General features: G+C 41.7%; 3 protein-coding genes across 5 annotated transcripts in view; 1 reads left to right on the forward strand and 2 right to left on the reverse strand.

The window, feature by feature from the left end:
• Window positions 1-264: 264 nt before the first annotated feature.
• On the reverse strand, window positions 265-10,647 carry Nkapd1 (NKAP domain containing 1). Of its 3 annotated transcripts, none has more exons than XM_038321628.1 (6): window positions 10,446-10,647; window positions 8,697-8,773; window positions 5,075-5,175; window positions 3,190-3,339; window positions 2,181-2,234; window positions 265-1,050 (listed from the first exon to the last, which is right to left on the reverse strand). In XM_038321628.1, exons 2-6 carry the CDS (start codon window positions 8,763-8,765, stop codon window positions 546-548), a joined length of 879 nt encoding a protein of 292 aa, XP_038177556.1. In that variant the 5' UTR covers window positions 8,766-8,773; window positions 10,446-10,647; the 3' UTR covers window positions 265-545. The 3 variants fall into 3 exon arrangements, with proteins under 3 accessions (XP_038177556.1, XP_038177557.1, XP_038177555.1); XM_038321629.1 differs by lacking the exon at window positions 10,446-10,647 and adding an exon at window positions 9,881-10,439 and having other exon boundaries at window positions 265-1,047; XM_038321627.1 differs by lacking the exon at window positions 10,446-10,647 and adding an exon at window positions 9,881-10,439.
• On the forward strand, window positions 9,494-19,893 carry Pih1d2 (PIH1 domain containing 2). The gene is made up of 6 exons (XM_038321626.1): window positions 9,494-10,790; window positions 12,108-12,311; window positions 12,923-13,046; window positions 15,019-15,264; window positions 16,030-16,295; window positions 19,701-19,893. The coding sequence occupies exons 2-6, from the start codon at window positions 12,135-12,137 to the stop codon at window positions 19,833-19,835; spliced, it is 948 nt and encodes a 315-aa protein (XP_038177554.1). The 5' UTR covers window positions 9,494-10,790; window positions 12,108-12,134; the 3' UTR covers window positions 19,836-19,893.
• A 3,060-nt stretch (window positions 19,894-22,953) lies between these two features.
• Dlat (dihydrolipoamide S-acetyltransferase) overlaps window positions 22,954-25,711 on the reverse strand; it is a 28,589-nt gene continuing 25,831 nt past the window's right edge. The window contains exons 13-14 of the mRNA XM_038323404.1: window positions 25,370-25,506; window positions 22,954-24,439 (exon numbers count right to left, since the gene is read on the reverse strand). Of these exons, the coding sequence (XP_038179332.1) occupies window positions 24,310-24,439; window positions 25,370-25,506 (267 nt within the window). The 3' untranslated portion in view covers window positions 22,954-24,309. The remainder of the gene's footprint in view (window positions 24,440-25,369; window positions 25,507-25,711) is intronic.

Genomic DNA, 25,711 nt, shown 5'->3' on the forward strand with positions numbered 1-25,711 from the left:
ATTACTTAGCCATCATCTGTGGATCCTACCATGAAGGGAAAAGGTTTGTTCTTATACCCATTTCCTCACTAAGTAAATTAGATACCTGTAGGGCCCAACTATAGAAGAATCAAAGCACCAAAGCTGAAGTCAGGATACCTCCTGTATAAATAGCAAGTTTTCCTTGTCAAACTATTCTATCTAGCACTATTTCAATCCTTTCTTCATCCCAGACCCTTGATTCCCCCAAATTCAACATTCCAATTGGTGTACCCAGATCATTACTGATTTCAGCTTTCTGGGTTCTTTAATTTGCTGTATAGATTCTCTACCCTAAGTGATTAATTGCAAAAAAATAATCTCTTCAAGAAACCTTAACAAAATACCAGATTCCCTATTAACAACAAAAGGGGATGGAGATTAACAATCTGAAATAGGAAAAAAGGTATCCGTGGTAGGACAACTCTGACCTCTGACTCCTGTGCTGAAGGAGTCACTAGCAAACCCCACTGTTAAGAGCTGCAGACAACCAGAGTCTGTGGGAAGCAAGAAGGCTGCTTTCCCACTTAGTCATCTTCTGAGCTTTCAGCAGACCTTGCATCTGTAGCCACTTTCCAATTCCTGCGCTTGCTCGTCCTCTCCTGTACTTCAGGGCTAACCACAGGAACATGAACACTTTTCTCTTTCTTTTTCCTTTTGGTTTTCTTAGTGTCTCTTTCCTCAATTTCCTCAGAACTGCTAGCTGCTGAATCATCTGACTGGGAAGTAGCCCTTTCTCCCCCTAAAGGTAAAGATTTTTTAGGAGACTTTTTCCTGGATTTTTTCTTGCTCTTGTGTGGTTGCTTCCTTTTCCTGGTACTAGAAGCTCCAGTTTCTTCTGAGAACTCACTTGAGGAATCTGCTGCTATGTCCATAGCTTCCTTTTTGTTTTTCTTCTGTTTTTTGTGGGACCGTTTTTTCTGCTTCTTTTTATGGGACTTCTTTGACTTCTTATGTTTGCGGGATTCGTGGGCAGATGCTTTTACCTGGGGAGATGTTTTTTTCCCATTGGTAATGTCCTGCTGGTCACTACTGAAGAAAAGTAAAGATAAAACTTTTATGAGAGGAAGAAAATATACATTTATATTTAATATTCTGCACTAAAGTAGCATCTGAACTTTTTAAATCAGAACTTTGAGCTGGGTATGGTGGGTGGTGCACAGCTATAATCACAGCACTTAAAAAGCAGAAGCAAGAACATCTCCCAAGTTTGTAAGTATGAGAACTCTTGAGTGTTACTGTGAGGTTTCTATTTTATTATTCTCACAAATGCTTTATTTCCACATCTTTAAAATCCTAATTTAAGCTAACCATATCTGTATATACCTCTAATTCCAATATTTAGAAGGTAGGGGCAGGAGGGCCAGGAGTTCCAGGTTATTCTTGGCTACACATCAACTTCAGGGCCATCTTGAGCTATAGAAAATCCTGTCAACAAACCAAACTCCTGACCTGCCACACTGAGTAACATATGAAATACTAAACACCAGTGCTCCCTTATCCATAGTTTCACTTTCTCTGATTCCTGTCACCTATGGTCAATTCCAGAAACAATCTGTAAGTTTTTAATTGCATCTCATTCTGAATGAAATGAAAAACTGAAATTCCTCACTGTTCCACTGTCCCACCTTAGGACCTGAATCACCCTGGTCTAGTTACCAGTCCTGTGGTCATTTACTAGCCACCTGGGCTATCAGAGCCACTGTGACCCCAAAACACAAGCATGATCTGACAATTAGGATATGTCCTTAAAGTGAAAGATTTTCATAGGTATTGGGTATATAAGAAAAAAATAGAATATGGAAGACAGGTAGGTAGACAGACAATAAAAATTATCTAAGTAGTTTCTAAAACCCTTATACTTACAGAATATCAAACTTCAGTCAGGAAAGGTACATAAGGACTGCCTCCCAACTAAATTCTGCTTGTTTGGGGGACAAGATTTCACTATGTCCCAGGCTGGCCTCAAACTCCTGGACTCAAGCAGCTCTCCAGCCTCAGGCTCCTGAGCAGCTGGGTCTACAGCCATATATTCCAGGTTCTAGTTATATTTTCAATGGCAAATAAATCTTTTGTAAATGTTAGGAACTCTTATTTATGGCACAATTTTGCATTCATCTTAGGTGTTTGGTTTTGTTTTTCTAGAAAGCATATTTACCAACCTGTCTGTTTCAAACTCTTCAGGATACAACTCTTTATAACCACTGTGACCCCATCTGTAAAGTGACAGAATACATACATTTTTATGAAGCAATGCATATTATTTTTGGAAATTAAAATTAGATTTTGGACTCATAAATACACATACACACAGAGAACAAAGGAAAAGGGGGCAAAGCAAAACCACACAATACCTTGGAAACAGCTCTAACTTACTATACTTTTATACTATCAACTCAGACACAGGATGTACTTTTCACTTAAAAGGTTACATTTGTTGTTTAGGAGACACCAAGAACTCTTTAGGAATGAATCCTTTTCCAAAACTACTTTGTAACATGTTATCTACACTGGGACATTTTAAAGATACTTACTGAAATGTGATTCACATGCCAAGAAAGTTGCCCTTTTAAAGTTCAGAGCCTGTAGCCCAAGGCAAGCATTAATCTGTCTCTATGGATTATCCATTCTGGACACACCACAGAAGGGAATCATAGAGCATGTGACCATTGTATCTGACTTCTTTTACCATTTGTAAAGTTTTCAAGGTTATGCATATGTAATTAGTACTTATTCCTTTTACCACCAAAAACTATTCCACTATATGGAAAGCCTATATTCTGTTTATGTATTCATCAGAAACAGCCATTTGGATTTCACTTCTTAGCCATTTTTATACTGCTGCTATACTCACCTACAAGCTTTTATGGGGACAATCTGTTTAAGAATTACTTATATTTATTTTATGTGTATGACTGTCTTGCCTGCCTGTATATGTGTATCGCATGCATGCTTGATGCTCACATTGCTCAGAAGAGGGTGTCAGATCCCCTGAAACTGGAGTTATGGACAGTTATAAATTATCTTGTTAAGTGTTGGGAACCAAACATGGGTCCCCTGCAAGAGCAGCAAGTGCTTTAACCAATGAGCCATCTCTCAAACCCAAGAATAATTTTGACAGACATATTCGGGCCAAATGTCATTAGGGGTCATAAGAATGTAGTCACAAACCTGTCTGGCATGTTGGATTCATACTCATATAACTTCTTGTTCCAGGATTTAGCCTTAAGAAAATCATCTTCCAGGGCCCCAGAAATTTCATTTTTTGGCCTCCAGTAGTCTCTCTGACTTTCTTCATCAAAACCATCACTTCTCATCCGACTGTAAATGAAAAAACATAAACATTTATATTTAAAAGTAATCTGTGATGCCACTTCATATTATAAACAAAAGTCATGGAACATACTTTGCATCACCTAACACTGATACCATTCATACTCAACGTCTAATCACCAAAGCCCATATACTCCACAGACACACTGACTTGGAATTCCTTTTCTTCTAATGATTTCTCAAGGTAGTTTTAGAAATCAGGATTATGACCTATCTCACATACCTACTTCCTATACTTAAGGGCATATGAAGCCCTAGAGATATTCCTAATTATTCATACATCCTACGCCTCCCATAGAACACAGTCAAGCCTACGTAATCCTTTATGTTCACACTCAATTTTTTTTTCAAGACAGAGTTTCTCTATGTAACAGCCCTAGCTACCCTGGAACTCACCTTGTAGACCAGGCTGGCCTCAAACCCAGAGATCCCACCTCTCTAGTGCTGGGATTAAAGGTGTGCCACCACACCCGGCCAAACTCAATAAACAAAAACAGTGAGTAAGTGTGGCCTTTAAAAAGAAGTCTAGGGCTGAAGAGCTGGCTCAGTGGTTAAGGGTACTTGTTGCTCTTATAGAGGATGCTAGTTCAAATCCCAGCACCCATGCCAGGAGCTCACAGCTGCCCATAACTCAACTTCAGGAGATCTAATGTTCTCTTCTGGCCCCTGCAGTCACCAACAGACAGAGAACCATAATGAATAAAATACTTTTTACAAAGGTCTAATAGAAAGACTAAAGGAGGGACAGTATGAACGACTGAATTGAGTGTGAAAGACTCCAGGGATGGATAGAGGGCTAAGCAGCTAAGTGTTTGCCTGATGACCTGAGTTCTTAGAACCCACAGTAGTAAAAACAGATTCCTACAAGTTGTGCTCTGACTTCCATGTGTGCACTCTGGCACACCCATATACACTCACACATACACAAAGTTGTCAACACAATAAATAAAACAAAATGGTTTTGTTTTTGTATCTTGAGACAAGGTCTCTCTTTGTAGTCTTGGCTGGCCTGGATGTAGACCAGGCTGCCCTCACTCACAGAGGTCTATCTGCCTCTACCTCCTGAGCACTAAAATTAAAGGCATGAGGTACCATGCCCAGCAAATAATATGATTTTTATAAGATAAAAGAAGAAAGAAAAAAAGACACTCCAGTAGAAAATCTTAAAAGCTACCAGTCAAGGCTGGAATCCATAAAACCTAAACATTTACAGTAGTCCAAGGAGAATTTTAATTCACCACTGAAAATTAGTATAGAAAGTGAGGTGGTGGTGGTGGCATATGCCTTCAGTTCTAGCACTAGGGAGAGTCTGAGGCCAGCCTGGTCTATGACAGCTAGGGCTCTACAGAGAAACCCTGTATTGAAAAGTCAATAGAGAACTGGACAGTGGTGCTCATGCCTTTAATCCTAGCACCTGGAAGGCAGAGACAGATGGATCTCTGAGTTCAAGGCTAGACTGGTCTACAGACAGAGTTCCAGGACAGCCAGGGCTATACATAGAGAAACCCTGTCTTGGGGAAAAAGAAAAAAATCAAAGAAAAAATAGTACAATATATGCATGTTATCACAGCCATTATTATGCTTGGACCTAAACTTAAGAAATAAGGAAGGTGTGATTTGCCAAACTGAATTCATCTATCCTTATCATACTAGAATGTTTTGAAGCTAAAATTAGTAATTCTGGAAAGAATGAGTTATTTTGGTTTTCAGAGGCACACTTTACCTTGAGCTGCTGGGTACCATGTTCCTTCTGGTCCCCTGGTAAGCATCTTCCATTTGCTTCTCTAGTTCTCTGATTTTCCACATGTCAGATTCCTCCTGAATCTAGACATTTTCAAAAAGGAAACAAAAATAAGCCACTAAAAATAGCACTTTGCATTACAGAAAAAGAACTAGCTGAAGGTTCAATCTGCCCTAACTATGGGGTACAGACTGGGCTATGATCTTAAAAACTAAATTCTGGTTTCTCTAAGGAGTTTTAAAAGTGACTAAACAGTCCAATGCAGTAAATCTAAAATTATGCAGCAACAGGTTTTGAACCCCTGCATAGACACACTAATCACCTCATCAATTTACAATCCTTCTGCAATCAGAAAATAGCCCTACGTGTTTCTGAGATACAACATGATCACATCTTAGCTCAACAGTAAGTAATCTTGTAGCAAAGTAAAGCAGACACCATCAGAATATTTCACAAAGCAGCCGCAAAAGCTCAGGGACCTTATCAACATCTTTTAAAAAACAATTAGATTTTCTTTCCTCTCTCTGTTTCTCCGTCAAAGACAGGGTTTCTTTGTGGAGCCCTGGCTGTCCTGGAACTAACTCTATAGACCAGGTAGGCCTTGAGCTCAGAAATCCACCTGCCTCTGCAGTGCTGAGATTAAAGGTGTGTCACTACTGCCTAGCTAAAGACAGGGTTTCTTAATTTTGTTTTTTCTCAGTGCAGTATACACTCTACTACTGGCCTGGTTCCCCTTTCCAACCCCTGCCTCTTTGGTTTTGTTTTTTATTGTTCCTGGTGGTGAATTATTTTGTGTTATTGTTTTGAGACAAAACCTTAGGCAGTCCTTCAACTTGTGGTTCTCCAGTCGAGCCTTGGCCTCCCTCAATGGCTGAGATTATAGGCCTGTGTGCAAGGCCCAGCAGGGACAGGTCTGTAAATTCCCTAGGCAAAGTCTCTTTTTACATTTAAAAAAAAAAAAAAAAAAAGGATGGATGGATGGATGGATAGATATACTAATTTTCTGTGTATGAGTCAGAGAGCAAGAGAAAGAAAGGGTACACATACAGGGGCCAGAGATAACTTTCTGAAGTTGGTTCCTGACTTCCATTTATTTAGTCAGGGGCTCTCTTGTTTTCTGCTGCTAGACTATTTACCAGACCAGCTGGCCCTAAGCTTCTGGCCCATTCCTCCATCCCCACCCCCATCCCACTGTAGGAGCGCTGGAATTATACAGTTTCATTACTGCATCTGGCTTTCCACAGAGGTTCCAGAGGTCAGATGTAGGTAATCGGGCTTACATAGCAAATGCTTTAACCTGTGCCATCTTCCCACCCCATCTTGTTTTGCTTTTTAACATCTGTATTATTTAACTTTATGTAAATGAATGTTTTGCCTGTGTAGTATATGGATGCAATGCCCACAGAGGCCAGAAGAGGGTGTCAGGTTCTCTGGAACTAGGTTACAGATGGCTGTGAGCCACCAAGTAGGACCTGAGAATCAAACCCCAGATCCTCTGCAAAAACAGTCCCTTTATGTTTGTTTGTTTTCCGCTTCTCACCATATAGAACAGGCAAGCCATGTATTTAAGCAGATTTCCTGTCTCTGTCTCCTAAATGCTGGGATTACAGGCCTGTACCATCATACCTGGGTCACATTAAAATTCTTGTCAGGCCAGGCAGAGGTGGCGCACGCCTTTAATACCAGCACTCGGAAAGCAGAGGCAGGCAGATCTCTGTGAATTCGAGGCCAGCATGGCCTACAAAGCAAATTCCAGGATGGCCAGGGCTATTACACAGAAAACCCCTGTTTGAAAAAAAAATTTTTCTTGTCAGAAACAAAATAACATAGTTACCAGAAAACTGACTGGAAAAAAACATAAGTGATTTTAAGATTTATTTATACCCATGAAGTGGTGGCACACACCTTTAATCCCAGCACTTGGAAAGCAGAGACAGGTGAATCTCATGGAGTTAGAGGCCAGCCTGGTCTACCAAGCAAGTTCCAGGGCAGCCAGGACTGTTACACAAAGAAATCCTGTCTCAAAAAACAAAACAAAATTATTTATTATGTATACAGTGTTCTGTCTACATGTATGCCTGCGGGCCAGAAGAGGGCACCAGATCTCATTACAGATGGTTATGAGCATCATGTGGTTGCTGGGAACTGGAAGAACAGACAGTGCTCTTAAAGACTAAGCCATCTCTCCAGCCTGCGAATTTTATTTCTAAGTTCTCCTGCATAAATGGGTTAAACCTATGCAAGAATTATCTTGTTTTTAGCTGTCACTCTTAAATATAAGGTTCCAATACAACTAGAAGTAGAATTAACACAACTATACAGGTAACATAGGTACTATTATACCTGCATCCACAGTGGAAAAACTCAGGTGACAACTAGGCACAGGTCTGTAATCATAGTTACTGGGTTAGTAACAAGTTCAAGGCCTGCCTGGACTATGGAGTGAGACCAAGATCAGCTAGAAACAAATTTGGTGATCCTGTCTCCTAGGTTCAATCCCCAGTACCCAGCACCTTAAGTAATATGACAGTCACCATGTTAGTAACGACCAAGCCAGGAGTGCAATTTGCTGGAGAAAACTGAACAAGGGTCTTGTCCTTTTCATTTGCGGTGCACTCTTAGGCCACTGTCTAAATTCCCAAACTTTTAATCCAGCGCCAATCTTTCTTCTTGCTTCCAAATCTTAAGTTTTCAACTTCAAGTTCCTTATCATAAATACATTCAATACCAAACTAATTGCATTTCCCATGTTTGTCATTTTCTCCTTCTTGTCCCTTAGTTACTACCTACCTAGCCACAGAAGGTGGCACCCTGGGTCCACTCTTGCCACCACCGTCCTATAGGCCTGTGTCCATCTTCACCCTGCTATGCCTCCATCCAGACCTCAGCACCACTCACCCAGGACGCTGGTCACCCAATCATCCTCCCCAGTTCTCCTCTCCGCCTTCCACTTCCTACCACACTGACAAAATCATGTCTAGATATACATATTTGGCTTTGAACATATGGCAATCATACCATTTCATCCCCTCAAGTTGTAAAACAATACTTACAGGTATGAAACATGTAAGATACCACTCCTCGTTGATGGCTTCCTTATTGCCCCAAAGAGAAAGTTTATCTCTTAAGTTTTATAAAAACAACTCTTAATTTGCCACTTGGGCCTTATCTTGTATCTTGTATTTTCTAGATGCATATAATTTCTTGCCCCAAGTGATTAATACTTAAGGGGTGGGGATAGAATGAAGGACTTTGCATATATGAGGTATTACCACTACAATGCATCAACAGGCCAATATTTTGCCCTGCATTAGTGCATAGTCTCTCAATCAAAACAATCCATCCAGGAAACTTTATTCATCAAGAACCAGTTCAAATATCAGCAACTCAAATACCACTCATTCTATGAAATCCTTCTCATTTCCCAAGGCAGATTTCTTTATTCTTTCCTTGGTGCGCTAAAGCATTTTGTAACTATCTTCATGATATAGTACTTTTCAAACTATGATTGTTTCTTATATATCTTTGCTATCTCCCAACGTAGTCCATAGTTTACTGTAGGCCTTCAAGAAATGTTGACAAGTAACTCGATTGTATTGCTTACCTTATTGTGAGCATCTGTATGCCGGATGACATTCCTCAGGAGGACTTTCCCCAGTGGAACCCGTGACATTCTTTAATCTGAAATGAATCAATAATATGCAATAAATTTGTTTTTATTAAGTTATAAAGAGACAAAAGGAAAAGGAAAAAAAAATCACTGAACTTAGAAGACACAGAAGCTAAGGGAGGATTTTCCTTGCCCTGTTAAGATGCACGATTACAGTGAATCTAGTAAGGATGACAGAGGATAACATAAAGTCTTTAAAACTGCAGAAGGCTGCTCAAAACAGCTTCTATGCGCACATCTTACTTAGTCCTCACAATTCTCTGTTTTCAGAGTCATGGAGTCTCCCAAGATCCACGGGGGATTGGGTCCAGGGTCCCTGAAGGTAACAAGGTCCAAGTGTGGGCTGGGGATATAGTTCAATGGTAGAGCATTTGCCTAGCACAAGAGGCACCCTGGATGCAGTCCCCCAGTGACATATACATGCACACATACAAAACACCCCTAGGGTGCTTGGCTCTCATTTAAAATAGTATAGTGTTTGCATATAAACTACACTCCCGTGTGTTTTAACTTGTGACTTTTTAACTAGCCTCATCTAGCTCTGATCCTCCACCTCCCAAGTTCAGAGACAACAGGCATGCACTTCCACTCTTAGGGTGGGTGCGATATCCAGATTCCTTATAACACCTAAAACTGTGCAAATCTGTGAATGTTACTATGCACAGTAGAAACAATGGCAAAGGGGACAAAGGTCTGTACATGATAAGTACAGATGCAGTCCGAGTCCCCATTTTCAGTTGGCGGTTGTTTGAATCTGTGGGGAACCCCGAGTTTGGACTATATTCCCACTCCTATTTGGAAAATCAAGATTCTTAAAGCCGTAACTCGCCCGCCAAACAGACCCAGGCAAAGGAGGTATGTCAGTGTCCAGGTTAGAAATCAAATCTCAAACTCCCCAAAATTAGCTTGCAGCTATGTAAATATCTAGATTTGCGGGTCACCACATTTGTCAACAGTAATAAAAACTGCGTTCAAAAAGAAATTTAATGACCTAAATATCTCTATTTAGGAAATTTTGTTTCCTACATCGTTTGGAACTTTCCAAAACCCAGAAGACAACGATATTCACATGTGTGTAGCTACGAGGGCTTGGTGCCACCGTCCCGATGCTCACTCACCCCTCGATCCTGAGGAAATCAGGCATCTTGCTAGTGTGAGACGAAGAACCACTCCATTACAAGATCTCCTCCGACCCAGGAAGCCAAGGAGTCAGGGCTGAAAGGCAGCTCTGCAGCTTCACCCGAGTCCTTCGTGAAAACGCAGCCTTCCCACCGGTTACAGTGCCCTCACCCGAGGCCCAGGCTACGGCTGCCTTCCCCCAGCCGAGCCCGCCAGGCGGCTCTCTCTGCGGGACCCAGGCCAGAGCGGGCGCGGGCGCAGGCGCGGAACGCGGCCTGCCGGCGGAGCCGGGCATTCCCCGCTCTCGCTGGGCTGGGACAGCGCCCGGCGGCTCGGTTTCACTCCCGGGACAGAATGGGGACACGGGGCATGGACGTGGCCTTCCGTTGGGACCCGGGAACTGTCTAGGGTGCCTGAGGGGGAGCTTGACGTTTCCAAGGGGAGGTCGGAAAAAACACCCCCATGTCTGTCAGCGGGCTCCCTGCCCCGCCGCGGCCTCGGCGCTCCCGGCAGCCTTCCCTCGAAACGCCCTCCCCACACAAACACACACAAACACACCCATACCGTGCGCCGCAGCCTCGCGTGGCGGGGTGGGAGAAAAGGCGGCGGCTTCCTTCCGGGCCGGAAGTCGTGCTCCCGAGAAACGCTTCCTTCCCACGGGCGACTCCCACTGAGCGGGCTCGCAGGCCGCCGGGGAGGCTGACAGGTGCAGGAAGGAAGCCGGCACTCTTCTGAGAGGGAAGCGGGACGGCCCGGCCGAGGAGTCTGTCCGGCACAGGAGAAAAGGTCCCGGAACTGGATATAGAGACACAGCTCTACTTTGCATTCCCCGGACCCAATTAGATGGTGTACCGGACCTGGTTACCATGGTAACAGGAGTCGCGGTTTGTCTCCCAACGGAGTGAAGAGGTGGGTTCCCCCACGTTTGGATTAACTGTGTACTCGTTTTTTATTAAATCTAACCTTAATACATGAGTTTGAAGACTCTAAACCTCTTTAAAATTTTTGTGGACTAGCCGGGCGGTGGTGGCGCACGCCTTTAATCCCAGCACTCGGGAGGCAGAGGCAGGCGGATCTCTGTGAGTTCGAGACCAGCCTGGTCTACAAGAGCTAGTTCCAGGACAGGCTCCAAAGCCACAGAGAAACCCTGTCTCGAAAAACCAAAAAAAAAAAAAAAAATTGTGGACTGTCTGGGACACTTCTCCGGTGAGGGAGGAGGGAGATGATGTGATTTTAGAATACTACTCTCACAGTATTTATCAAGTGTTCCAGCTTTAGGATTAGCGTTCTTAATCCTCATCTTTATTTTGAGAAGAATAGGGGTGTGTGTGTATGTGTGTGTGTGTGTGTGTGCGCGCGCACACACACACATTATTTGCTCAAGGCAGCATAGCTGTCTGGAGTTAGGAAGAACTTAAGCATACTGGCTCCAGTGTCCCTACCTCCTCCACCACCACCTCCCTCGGTTTTTTGAGGTAGGATCTCAATATGTAACCCTGGCTGTCCTGGAACTCGCTCTGTAGACCATGCTGGCCTCGAACTCACAGAGATCCACCTGCCACTTCCTCCTAAGTGCTGGCATTAAAAGTACGCATCACCAATGCCCCTGCTCAGTGTTCCTAGTTTTAATTACTATATTAAGGATTAGTGTGACTTTATGTGTTTCTTTCTCTTCCAACTCCCCTGTCTCTCTCTCTGTCTCTGTCTGTCTCTGTCTGTCTGTCTCTGTCTGTCTCTCTCTCTCTCTCTCTCTCTCTCTCTCTCTCTCTCTCTCTCTCTCACACACACACACACACACACAGAGAGAGAGAGAGAGAGAGAGAGAGAGAGAGAGAGAGAGAGAGAGAGAGAGAGAGAGAGAGAGAGAGAGAGAGAGAGAGAGAGAATATCTAGACTGGGAGGCACCAAGTAAGCCAATATCCACATGGAACAAGATTACCAGGAAAAACAAGATTTCAAAAGACCTTTCTGCTCCCACTGTGTTTGTGTTGACCAGAGAGAGGCACAGGTACAATGTGAGAATTTAGGAAGTGGTTAGACTTACAGACTATAGAAGAACCAGAACCGAGGGAAAGCAGAGTGGATGTGCAACCTTTTACGCATAGGAAGTAAGAACAGTTGAGAACATCCTCAAAACAATTCCAAAAGCCTTCCTCCTTCCCTGAAAGAGGAAGTAAGGCCATAGCCACACAGTCATGTCTCTTCTCAAGTCGTGTCTTTCCACAGGTTCTAGAGCCTATCTCATCTCCAGTCATGAGGGCATCCTCAAAGGGACTTCTCACCCAGATTTCTCAGTTCTGGAATATGCTCGATGATTTGGCTGAAAATGATCCTGAGCGCTACAAGAACTTCATCGAGCAGGAACTGAAGGACGGAAAACAGCTGTGTGTCGACCCAGAACCACATCTCTGCCTACAAACCAAGATCCTAGTATGTACGGTTGGTGCAACGAGTGATGGGTGTTCAATGAAACTACTCCAGGATAACTAGACGATACCTCACCCTTCTCTAGTGCTACTTTAACACAAAAGAAGTTTAGGAAATTGCCTCTCTAAGCAGAAAATGAAACAGTGTGGAAGATTTCACTGAAGGAGTAAAAATAAGAAATTCATATAGGTATTTCAGAAATAGCCAAATGAGACCTTATTGCCCTGTTAGGTAGAAAATGGTGATATAATGAATTAATTTTTAAAAAATATTTTATTACATTTTATGTGTGTATGGGTTCAAGATAGTGCATGTGCAAGGACCGTTGCCTAGCAATGGGAAGACCTGAAAAAATGTGTTGGCTTGCATTCAGGATGTTATCAAATTTCATTTTTTTTCTTGGTTTTTTTAAGGCATGGTTTCTCTGTATCTTTGGAGCTTGTCCTGGAACTTGCTCTTGTAGACCAGGCTGGCCTCGAACTCATAGAGATCGTCTGCCTCTGTCTCCCAAGTGCTGGGATTAAAGGCATGCGCCACCACCACCAGGCCAAATTTTGTTTTTATAAAACTGACAATAAAAAACCCTGACAATATCAAAATTATTCACTTTCTAGAAACCAAAAGAAAAAGTACTTTTTATCAACCTGTGTCAATGGAAAAGGATTCCGGCTCCCCAGTCAGCCAATCATCCTGTACCTATAAGTGTTGGCAGACCAGAGGATTTCTCTGAGGCATCAGGTATAAAGAATTAAAAAAAGCATATGTAGATTCTTTATTGAACATATTCATAGACCACATTCTACTTGGCAAAAACATTTTAAGTAAAACATTTCATTTGGTGTTAATATAATTAATGACAAATTTAATGTGATTTATGTATATTTAATATGATTTCTGATAATATGATGTTTTCAACCCACATAGAAATGCCAACATAGAATAGGAACTTAGGGTATATTATGTGTTAGAACAGGGGCCGGCATCTACAAGGCAGATCCTACAGTCTGAATCTGGCCATGCCTCCCTGCATCTTTCTCTGAGACAGAGTTAAGAATCAGTCTGGGGGGCTGGAGAGACGGCTCAGTGGTTAAGAGCACTGGCTGCACTTCCAGAGATCGTCATTCTAGTTCCCAGCACCCACATGGGCGCTCAGACTGTCTGTAACTCCAGTTCCAGGGGATCTGACATGCTCACACAGACAACATACAGGCAAAACACCGATGCACATAAATAAAAAGAATCAGTCCTGCTGTGACTTGACAACTTTCCATTCATGATCACCCGGCCCGGCCCTTCCATGATGTCATGTACACTATACTGAAGTAAATTATTTCTTAAAAAATTTTATTTATTTATTATGTATACTGTATTCTGCCTGCATGTATGCCTGCAGGCCAGAAGAGGGCACCATATATCATCATAGATGGTTGTGAGCCACCATGTATGTTGTTGCTGGGAATTGAACTCAGGACCTCTGGAAAAGCAGTCAGTGCTCTTAACCTCTGAGCCACTTCTCCAACCCTGAAGTAATTATGTGTTGTAAAACTTACTTAATAGATTTTCTGCTCCCACCCCATAATAGGTTTCTCCACCAACACAGTAAGCCAAATCAAGCTAACTGGAAAAGTATAACAAGTTTATTTGAGCAAAGCAACTCCCAGGCAGGTTCTCCCATCTCAGAGATCAAGGCCAGAGAAGCCATACCCACAAACAAAAGCAGGGAGACTTTATAGGTTGTAGGCATGGGGTGATAAGGTGTCTGCCACAAGCTGAATTTGTGCCCAAGTATAGTCAAAAGCTGAGTGTTTGGGCTGGGACGTGGGAACTGCCAGCTTCATGGAAGGAAGCTGTAGTACCCATCAAAAATGGTAAACTGGGCTTTTGGGCACTTTTCCTTTGTTCAGAGACTGTCTGAGTGGGTGGGAATTAGAGAGAAAAAAGAGACAAGAATGGGGCTTCCAGGATCATGCAGGGGTAAGCTGGAGCTTCCAACCGAACATTACTCTCCTTCCAAAAATGTTATCAACTTTTTCTTTTGTCCTTTGGATTGGTCCTCAAGGGGATTTGCTCATGGAAGTGCCTGGCAGCTGCTCTTTTATCATCTCTCTTATGGTAGCTAGCCTTCTCTCCCACACTACTTCTCTTTCTTTCTTTATCATCTCTCTTATGGTAGCTAGCCTTCTCTCCCACACTACTTCTCTTTCTTTTTCTTTTTTTTTTTGGTTTTTTGAGACAGGTTTCTCTGTGGCTTTGGAGCCTGTCCTGGAACTAGCTCTGTAGACCAGGCTGGTCTCGAACTCACAGAGATCCTCCTGCCTCTGCCTCCCAAGTGCTGGGATTAAAGGCATGCACCACCATCGCCCGGCTCCCATACTACTTCTCATTCTTATTCTATGATGCTCCTCTCCAAGCCTTAAAGGGAAGCCAGTAGTTCCCGTTAAGGCCCCATCATGCTTAGATCTCCATCTACTGCATTATTCTTGTCTAAGGCTTTTCCTCTCATCTCACTTCAAAGCCCTGTCTCCTAATAAACTGTATCTCTTCTGCGGGTACTTCTGTGTCAGCTTCCTTTCTGGAGCAGCCACTGCTTGGTTAACACAATGCTGCTGTGATTGCTCTAAAAATCTGTAGGGATTTGTAGTTTCTAACTTTACTAATATGCCTGACAAAAACCCTAATAGAAACAAGCTCTCTTCTGAACAACACACAGGTTCATATACAGTCATTGATGTTGCCTACAATCCTGGTGTTCTGCAAGCAGCAGAAAAAGACCAAGGGATCAAAGATCAGTTAATAAAAATGGCCATGCATTGCATCGAGGAGCGACTCCAGTTCACACTCGCACATTCATACCATGTTACTAGTTTTAGCATAAAAGGAAACATTCAGAGAACCAAGGAAAATCTGACGGGCATTAAAACTGACTTTACAGGCTTCAAAGACATAATGAAAACAGGTAAGTGGACGAAAATAAACTGATGTTTGCTGTGGAATAATTCTCTTGTATCCTGTAAATATTTGTAACCCAAATTAGTTTAATAAAATGCAAATTAGCCAGTAGCCAGGCAGGAAGTATAGGCTGGGTGACCAAACTAAGGATGATGGGAAAGAGAAGGGGGAGTGAGGAGCCGCCAGCCAAATGCAGAGGGAGCAGGAGATGAACATGCCACACTAATAAAGTTACCACCACATGGCAGAGCATATATAAGGAATATGGGTTAATTTAAGTGTAAGAGTTAGCTAGTAATAAGCCTGAGCTATCCGCTGCCAATTTTATAATTAATGTAAGCCTCTGTGTTTATTTGGGAACAGGCAATTGGGACAGATGTCAGATTTTGTTTTTGTAACCTGTGTATATTTTTCAAACCAGAAGTCTCTATTTTAAAAGAATAAGAAAGTTAAAGAGAGAAAAATACATTATTAGAAACATCAGAGTATCCAGAAAGATGTAAAAATCTTGTAATATTCCTTGCTTGGGAATATTTGGCTTGACGTTCTGGGTATTTTTTGGTCTGTTTAGCTGTGCCAGAACCTAATCCAGGTGAGCCTCACATGCTAGGCCACTTCCACTGAGCCGCATGCCCAGCTCTGCTTCAGGTGTGTTAGAACTAAATCCAAATGAATTTAATCAAAGCTTTATCAACCATCTCTGTAAATACCACCTATGCTAATGCTCACAACCTGATGGTATTTTTATCTCCCCTCCCTTTTTTCCATAAAGAAAATACTCTTGAAATGATCAGAGGCAGTACTGAGAGTGAACCAAATCACCTTCCTCAGGTGCTACTGAACAAAAAACAAGCGTCGGGCAAAGGACGGTGTCTCATAGAGGAGATTTCTAGTTCAGAAATCCAGGTGGAGGTTAAGAAACCAGCCTATGAATTAAAGGTTGTGAAGGATCAGAATGAGAAACCTCTGAAAATTGAACTGAAAATCGAGTTACCTGGGATTAACTCAGTATCTCTCTGTGAGCTTAGTGTTTCTGAGGTAAGTTAAAAAGACACTGTGGTATCTCTAGGGGACTGTCTACAGGAACTCATGCAGATAAGATCCACTGGTGACCAGTTTTTTATTGTTTGCAAGTAAGATTTGCACCTCCTCCATGTACTTGAGGTTACTTCTACTACTGAATGCTAGTGCTATGGAAATTTCACTGTGTATCAACTTTGTATAACTATAACAAACACATGAGATAACTTTAAGAAGAAAAGATTTGTTAGGGTCATGATCTCAGAGCTTCCATTCTTGTTTAGATAACTGTTTTCAGACCTGTGTCCGAAATATCAAGCCCATTGTGACAGGAATATATGACAAGGCAAAACCACCCTTCACTCAAGGCCAGGGAGAGAAAGGAAAGGTCCAGGGTCCCACAATCCAGTACCCTGAATGACTCAAAGACTGCACTGTAGCACAATTAATAAAAACCCAGAGATAGAAATTGGGGTTCAACCTGAAGGTCAGAAAAGCAAAAAAGTCAGCCACTGACTTTTACCTCAACCTCAGTCCGAAATGGTGCTCCTGCCTCCAGGAATGTAGAGTGTGTGAGAACTGTCTGCTCCCTTCTTATATTCCTTTCTAGTGCTGGGATTAAAGGCGTTCACCACTGCCTGGTTTCTATGGCAAACTAGTGTGGCACTGGGATTAAAGGTGTGTGTCACCACTGCCTGGTCTGTAAGGCTGACCAGTGGGGCTGTCTTACTTTCTGATCTTCAGGCAAATTTTATTTATTAGACTACAAATGATATATTACTACACTTCACACTAAGTGCCACTTTCTAAAGGCTCCAGCACCTCCCAATAGCACTTCTATACACTCAGAGCTTTGGGGAACAGTAAGATCCAACTATAGCCAGTCCTGATGGTGCAAACCTTTAAACCCAGCATTTAGGAGGCAGAGGTAGGCAAATCACTGTGATTTTGAGGCCAGCCTGGTCTACATAGTGAGCTCCAGGACAGCCAGGGATATGTAGAGAGGCCCTGTGCCAAACAAACAGATCCAAACTATGCCAAGTTGTCTGACTGTATCAGTTAGAGAATAATGAGAAGAGAAAGTGACCCATGTTCAGTGTAGATGCAGTGCTCGCTGTAGCCTAACTACTTTTCCAACACAAGGTAGGCTGCATTCACAGATGTAGACTCTTCAGATGGAGGGTCAACTGTACAGTACATCTGTGTCTGTTATGCTACACGAGGAGCAAACTCCTAAGTTTCAGAGCCTTACAGTAATTTTCTGAGGCTGCATGTTAGTTAGGCCTGCTCTGCCCAATTAACTGTACATTCTGCGATATGCCTTTCTTGTGGTGAGGGAGAAACAGAAAGTTGCCCAAAGTAATGACCTAAAACATCCATGTTTATTTATATAGCATGTATCACTTCTACTTGCACCCCATCGGCCCAAGAACGTCATAAAGCAAAGACAGCAGTAGGTCTGGGAATCACACAAAGTGATGTATTTATTGCAGGGATGGATAGGCTTCTCTTACCTTACAGGACAGGAGCAAACAATTGGGATGTCCTAAAGTCTTGGCAGATCTAGGAAAGCAACCCTAATCACAACACAATCTCTCTTTCCCTCCCTCCCTCTCTCTCCCTCCCTCTCCCTCCCTCTCCCCCCCTCTTCCTCTCCCTCTCCCCAGCTTTTCGAGACAGGGTTTCTCTGTGTAGTCCTGACTGTTCTGGAACTCACTCTGTAGATCAGGCTGGCCTTGAACTCAGAGATCCACCTGCTTCTGCCTCCCAAATGCTGGGATTAATGGCGTGTAGTATCACCACCTGGCCTGTGTTCCCCTTTTAAATCAGACCAATGAAATGTCAAGACAATCTACCCATCCCATCCACTCTCTGGTAAGAAAACAACTACAAAATAGTCTCACCTCAGGAATTATCCCCACAGTCTAGTTACGGGGGCAGCAATCCTGAAATCCTAGCAGGCAAATCCTGTGAAAGGCCCTGCATGGAGGAGGAGGAGGATGTTCTTTAGATCCCTTGGGACGGCCCCTTGCTACCTACCTACCTTCTTATACCATGGTTGGCCAATATTCAGCTCTATTCAGGGCAAGTGTTTCCAGTTTCGGCATCCACACTGGACATATATATGATATAAAGAATATCATAGAATATGTCATTCTTGGGTGCTCAGCATCTTTCTGTGGCTTACCTGCTTATGGAATGCTGGGGGCCGAAACGATGCTTTAGACTTTGAAGGCAGTTCTTTTTAGCCCATTGTAACTGTTTCTTTGATGGCAGTCATTGCTTTGTCCACATTGCTTTGTCCACAATTCTTTCTCAAGACTAGCTTCTCTAAACTTTATTTTTTTTTTATTTTTTTATTTTTTTTTTTTTTTTGGTTTTTTTGAGACAGGGTTTCTCTGCAGCTTTTTAGAGCCTGTCCTGGAACTAGCTCTTGTAGACCAGGCTGGTCTCGAACTCACAGAGATCCGCCTACCTCTGCCTCCCGAGTGCTGGGATTAAAGGCGTGCGCCACCACCGCCCGGCAAACTTTATTATTTTTAAGTTTTAGGCTAATACATAAAATAACATGTTCCATCATGGCACTGTCATGTCTTTAAGCTGAACTGCTGCCATCTTAGCCAAATGTAAGGACTGACTGACATCTGCCCCAGTCCACTCAGAGGCTTTTTAACAAAGGCCACTTGTCCTTTGTCTCAATCAGCCATTGTAGCTAATAGCAATTTCTTAATTTTATTTTTTATGAATCAATTCCATTTATTTTTCAGTATTCAAGTCTCAGAATTTGGAGGCTGCATATAAACTAGCTATTGTCTGTGCTGACTTCCTCTTTGCAATGCCTTATAAATGTACCCAATAAGAATCATGTGTTAGGAGCTGGAGAGGTGGCTCAGAGGTTAAGAGTACTGACTGCTCTTCCAGAGGCCTTGAGTTCAATTCCCAGCAACCACATTGTGACTCACAACCACCTGTAATGAGATCTGGTGCCCTGCAGATAGGTCTGCTGGCCAAACATAATATACATAATAAATTTTTTTAAAAAAAAAATAAGCACATGTTAATAATATTCTATTTGTCACTACTAAAGGCATAAATTAGCTGGATACTTTATTTGCCTTCAAAATTATCAGGCTATGTTCACTAATGGGATTACCAGTACAAAACATGGATCACTACCCTTCAGATACATTTCCTTGCCATCTGACAGTAAATCCTGAAGACAGTAGATGGCAACCCTCTACTTCTGGTGCTGTTACCAGTTAACATTTGATATGTCCTGTTAGTAACCAAAGTCTCAAGGATCCGGGCAGGTCCTATGGCAGCGTGAGGTCTGAACATGAGTGGATGTGGTGGTCCTGGGCATAACCTTCAGGGTGCAATTGTCTAGTGTCATGATTTTAAAATCTATTTTTTAATTTTTAGGTTGATTTATTGATTAAGGTCTCTGAGAAGTACCGATTATACCTGAATCTTCCAGAATCGATTAATACAGAAATGACTACAGCAAAATTTGTCAAAAATAAGTCTGTATTATTCATTACAATGCCACTGGCATAAAAGCAGTGTATTTGTGGTGTTTTCATTGCTACAGCTCATGTCAGTTATAGGACCTACATTGTGGGCAGGAATAGTGAATATCTGTTTTTGTTTGTTGTTGTTTGAGACAGGGTCTCATCGTGTAGCCCTAACTAGCCTGAACTTGCTATGTAAATCAGGCTAGTCTCAAACTCAGAGATCTGCCTGCCTCTGCTTCCTGGTTTTAAAGCATGTGCCACCACACACAGCAATATACAGGGCCAAATACAGTACCATTCATGTCTACCAGCTAGACTTCTGTCTGACATGGACTTGTCTGGGCTAGACAGAATATTTGGAGGAAAACTGCACACAGGAAAAACATATGCATCTCTAATTTGAAAAAAAAAATTGACTGACTCAGGCCAAGTACATCCTTCTATAGAAATAAAGCAACATTCTCTCTCCTCCTCCTCTTTTTTGTTTTTCAGGTCTCTGTGCAACCTTGGCTGTCCTGGGATGCTCTCTGTAGACCAGGCTGGCCTCAAACTCACCTAGATCCACCTGCCTCTGCCTCCCCAGTGCTGGGATTAGAGGCATGTGCCACCACCAGCCAAGAGACATTTTTCATATTCATTTCTAAGCTGTCAATAAAGTACCAACTACCCAATTTATATGCAAGGACAGCAACAGGCAGATCAAACTTTATTTTATGTACATAAGTGCTCTATCAACTTTATGCCAGAAGAGGGCATCAGATCCCACTATTGATGGTTGTGAGCCATCAATTGCTGACAGTTGAACTCAGGACCACTGGAAGAGCAATTGGTGCTCTTAACCACTGGGCCATCTCTCCAGTTCTGGCAGAGCAAACTTTAAACACCCCTTTGCCCTTTCAAGGTTGAACTGAGGTCTCACAAATGGTGGTCAAGACTCTCCTAACTGAGCCACCTCATAATCCTGTTATGTGACATTAAGAAAACACATATAAGCTGGATATGCACACCTCTAAACCCAGCACTGGGGAGGCAGAGACAAGCAGATCTCTGTAAGTTTGAGGCCAGCTTGGTCTTCAGAGTTACAGATCAGCGAGGGCTGCTGTTACAAAGAGAAACCTGCATGTCAAATATATATATATATATATATATATATATATATATATTTTCCTGGAATATGATTTTCACTAGAACTCTACTGGTAAAAGTCTAATATATCTTCAGAAATTCTGATATCCTAAAATCAATAGTTAATGAATTAATATCCTCATCCTCCAATACACTTGAAAAGTCTTCATTAACACGGTCATATTTCCTAGAAAATGTCCCTACCTGGGACTGGAGAGATAGCTTGGGGGTTAAGAGCACTGGCTGCTCTTCCAGCGGACCTGGGTTCAATTCCCTGCACCCTATAGTTGCTGATAGCTGTCTGTAACTTGTCAGTGAGGACCCATCACCCTCTTCTGGTCTCCAGGGGCACTCACTGTAAGCGTGTACTAAACAATGCAGACAAAACTTATCAGATAAAAAATAATTCCTAAAAGAATATAGTATCACTCAACTGTTTAGAAAAGAAAAAAATGCCCCTACCCAATCACATGACTAAGTGACTCTACCTTCTTAAAAACATTTCTACATTTATTTATTGTGTGTACATGCATGCACATGCTAAGGCATACAAAGGGAGATGAGAGAACTTGCAGTTTGATTTCTTCTATAATGTGGGTCCCAAAGATCAGGTCCCCAGGTTTGGCCACAAACACATTCACTGAGCCATCTTGCCAGCCCTGAATCTCTACTTTTGCCCCCAACACATAGGTACTACTTGCTACTATGTGTTTGTACTCACCCTGTGCAAGCTTGACAACCTACGTTCAATCCCTGTAACTCATGGAAGGAAACTGTCCTTTGACCTCCTCATGAACATGCACACTAAAAAACCCAGGATATTAAATTGCTATGCAAACTAATTTCTAAAATATTCTACTTGTGTATTTCAATGAATTTTATGTTAACAAAACCATTCTCCCCCTCCTTCTAGAAATACTGTTCAGGAATGGTATTAATAATGAAACGTAGAAAAATTTAAATAGGAAGGTTTCTCACGTGCATCACTATTTCCCATATGTAAGTATGTATACCATGTGCGTGTCTGTGCCAGAAGGTCGTTTCAGATCCCTTGGAACTGGAGTTAGAGAAGGTTGTGAGCTGCCATGTGGGTGCTGGGAACCAAATCCAGGCCCGCCTAAAATAGCAGCAAGAACTCTTAACCACTGAGCCATCTCTCCAGCTACTTGCTGAGTCTTTTTCCTGAAAAATTCAGAGCAGGTTTTCTACAGATGTGGTTTCCTATCTCTTACCATCAGTGTTTATGATTTCAGTGCATCCTAGGGTTCATGTCTTGGCAAACCATAATTCCACACTCAGAAACCCCAGATTGGGAGTAAATTATCTAACAGAGCTAGGCCATGCTTCCCATCTCAGCAGTAAGTGCCATGCCTCATCATGGGGTTTTCAGTAACCCCGAGCTACGTGTTAAGACTATAGCCTGATGAACCACTCATCCTGCCAGTGACACACCTGAATTTTCACCTGTATTAGGAGCTTTGAATTATGCAGCTGACATGGGACATTAATCATTTAATGTTATATAAACTGCAAACAGATCAAAAATTAGTTCAGACACAACTGAAAACATGTTTAAATTTTAAACAATCTTTCTTGATCCAAAACACTGTTTCTAACTTCTTTCAGTTACTATGCTGGCTGAGTCCAGATTTAGAGTAGTCTTAACTCAGAACATTTTTGTCAGATGACAAACTTTTATTTTTCTTTCAAGGGAACAATAGAGCATTAGCAAAGAATGAGTCACTTTTCAAATTCACATTTGACTAGATTTGGCTCATGCTAACGATGGACCCTTGTGATAAGTGTGTTCTTTCTGTACAGTCTTCAGTGCAACCTAGGATGGCTCGGTGCTAAAGAGGAGGTCCCAGCACGGAGCTGTGACAGTGGTACAGCAGCTGGACGCTGGTGGACTACTTGGAGTGTCACTTGTGCACCAAGTGATAATGAACATTTAGAAACAGGTTCAACACTGATGAAACACTTCAAATTTCAGAGGATGGCCCCACATATTACATACAAGGAAGTACTGGTCAGGGTTATTTTAAAGTCACAAATAATTCCAAACATTTATTAAAACACATCACTTTAACAGGAAGTCTGGAATTGTGATAACGTTCTTTTTACTATCCTGCATATCGTCTCCCTTCCCTCCAAAAGAAAAGCAAAACATAATAAAATGAAAGGAGCATTTAGGCTTGTAAGGGGGACACCTACTTAAGTTCTTCCCTCCATGAGCAAGGACTGGGCTGAAAAACCAAACTCTTGACTATATACTACTTTTTAAAAACTTTATCCAACCAGAAATTGTCAGGTTGTTTTGGGCATCATTTTTGTTTGTTTTATTGAGATAGAGTCTTGCTATGTTGTCCAACTATCCTACTTTCTTAGCGTTCTGAGTAGCCGAGGCTACCTAGCCAGATGCCCAGTTTGGACATCATAGTCAGCAGTGCAAACTGCCACTCACAACATCCTCTCCCTTATTTCTTTCCAGGCAGGATATGGTGATAAATGGACATTGGCACATATACTTACTCTAAAACCATATATTACATATGTACAACTTCTCCCATTACATTCCATACTCATTCCAGAGTTCTCCAGTTGAGCGATAACATTTGGTAATTGCATTCCTTTACAATTAACATCCAGTTCATCTTAGAAGGAAAATTCTACTTCTGCAACTTGTTCATTTCAATAAGTATGTTCTTTTATTTGGAGGAAACTGCAGATTTCTCAAATTATACATTGAAATTGCTTATAAATAAATACATAAATTCTCATTTATACCAAGAAGTTGGCTTATATCTTTATCTTAAGGAGGGGAAAGCTATTTTATTTAGAGATTCATATAAAAATAACAGTTGGTTGAAAATGCTGACTCTTAAAGTTTCACTTATTTTCCTTGAAGTTCTCATGTGATAAAGCAAAATTGTGAAACAGGAAACTCTAAGGTTAGATTCCAAAGTAAAGCTTCAGTTTAAACTCTTCCTATGAGAAATACTTTTCATGACTCTGTTTCCTTCAGACTAAGTAAGTTGAATCAATTAAACTCTAAACTACAAGGTCTCATCCAAGTTACTTTTATGAGTCAGACTGCAGGGAGCCACAATCCTGCCCCTCCTGTTCCCCCAGGAAGGACTTCTCACTAAAGAGTCAGTGTCCCTTACATGTCCCTTCACTAGGCATACAGAGCTTTAAACTGATGTTTAATTTTAAAGGGGTACAATATTTGGATGCAATTGGCATTTAAAAAAGATTCGTTAATGCCTATTACAAATAAATTATCTGGACAGATTCAATAATAAAATTAACTAGTGAAACTTTAAAAGAACCACCTGTTTAATAACATATAAATATAATGTCAGCAGAGAGTGTAGAAGTTCTTGGGTAAATTATAACAGCATAGTTATAGGCTTTTCAAGGTACTTTTTGAACTCAGCAAGCCACTGGGCTCCAACCGCTCCATCCACAACACGATGATCACAGCTGAGAGTGACAGACATCACGCTAGCCACGTCAAAGCTAGAAAGAAAGACCATCAGTGGGTACTCTGAAAGAAACCAATGAACCCGAGACAACAGCCGCCCACATGTTGATGTCTCCCTATAATCCTACCTAGGTAGATTAATTCCCATTCATTCATTCATTCTGAGGACTAAATTTAGGTCTCTTATATGCTGTGCAAGTGCTTTACTACTGAGCTATATCTCCAGGCCTCTTAAACAAACAAATAAATAAACAACTTTTTGTTTGTTTTCTTTTTTTGGTTTTTCAAGATAGGGTTTCTCTGTGTAACAGAGCCCTGGCTTTCCTGGGACTCGCTCTGTAGACCAGGCCTGCCTCTGCCTCCCAAGTGCTGGGATTAAAGGCATGTGCCACCATGCCCACCATCAAGATCTGAGATAGGTAACAAGGCTGGCCTTGAACTTCCACATAGTGGAGGCAGGTTTTGAACTTCTGACCCTTTTGACCCAGAAAACAGCAGTGATTACACATGAGGACTGGCTCCACCCACTCTTTATCTTTAGCTCCAGCTGACAGCTTGAAGGAAAACTAAATACATTCCTGGGAACTTAGGTTGCCAAACTATACAACACAGGGCAAATTCTGCTATCTATTTTGATATAAATCTACTTTTCTGGAAGTCATTAGCATATTATTTTTGCCTGCTCTCATAAGTACAATGGCAAGAGATCAGTAACAGACTGTATGGCCCAAAAGCTACAGTATTTACTGACTGTTGGAGACCTATACCAACCTGCCATCTAGAAATCTCCAGATCACATGGCAAACATGACTGACTCAAGTTAACAAAAGTGCTTTCCCTTCGCATCTCATGCTGGATGTACTGACTCTACCTAAAGCCCTATTTATAAAAACAAAAAACAAAAACAAAAAACAGTAAGAATATAATACAATCGGATTCCCAACCCTCTTCACTTTCCTACTCACCCTTTCTCATTGTCTGCTGGGACCAATTTATCCTCTGAAGCACCAATTGCCAAAATACATGCCTGAGGTGGGTTAATAATTGCAGAGAAATTCTTAATTCCAAACATTCCTAAGTTGGAGATTGTAAATGTTCCACCCTAAAGGAAAAAGTGTAAAAATAGGTTATACTGTCAACATAACCCAGAAAAAAAATTACAAATATTCTCTGAAAAAGTCATGAGATAATCTTTTATTTAAGAAAGTCTTGAAAAGGATACATATTATGATAAGAAACAAAGTCACTTATGCTGGCTTTTCCATGCAATTATGAAAATATGCCTTTTAGCTTTTCACATATAACTA

The sequence above is a fragment of the Arvicola amphibius genome, chromosome 3, assembly GCF_903992535.2.
Source record: "Arvicola amphibius chromosome 3, mArvAmp1.2, whole genome shotgun sequence".
Classification (NCBI taxonomy): Eukaryota; Metazoa; Chordata; class Mammalia; order Rodentia; family Cricetidae; genus Arvicola; species Arvicola amphibius.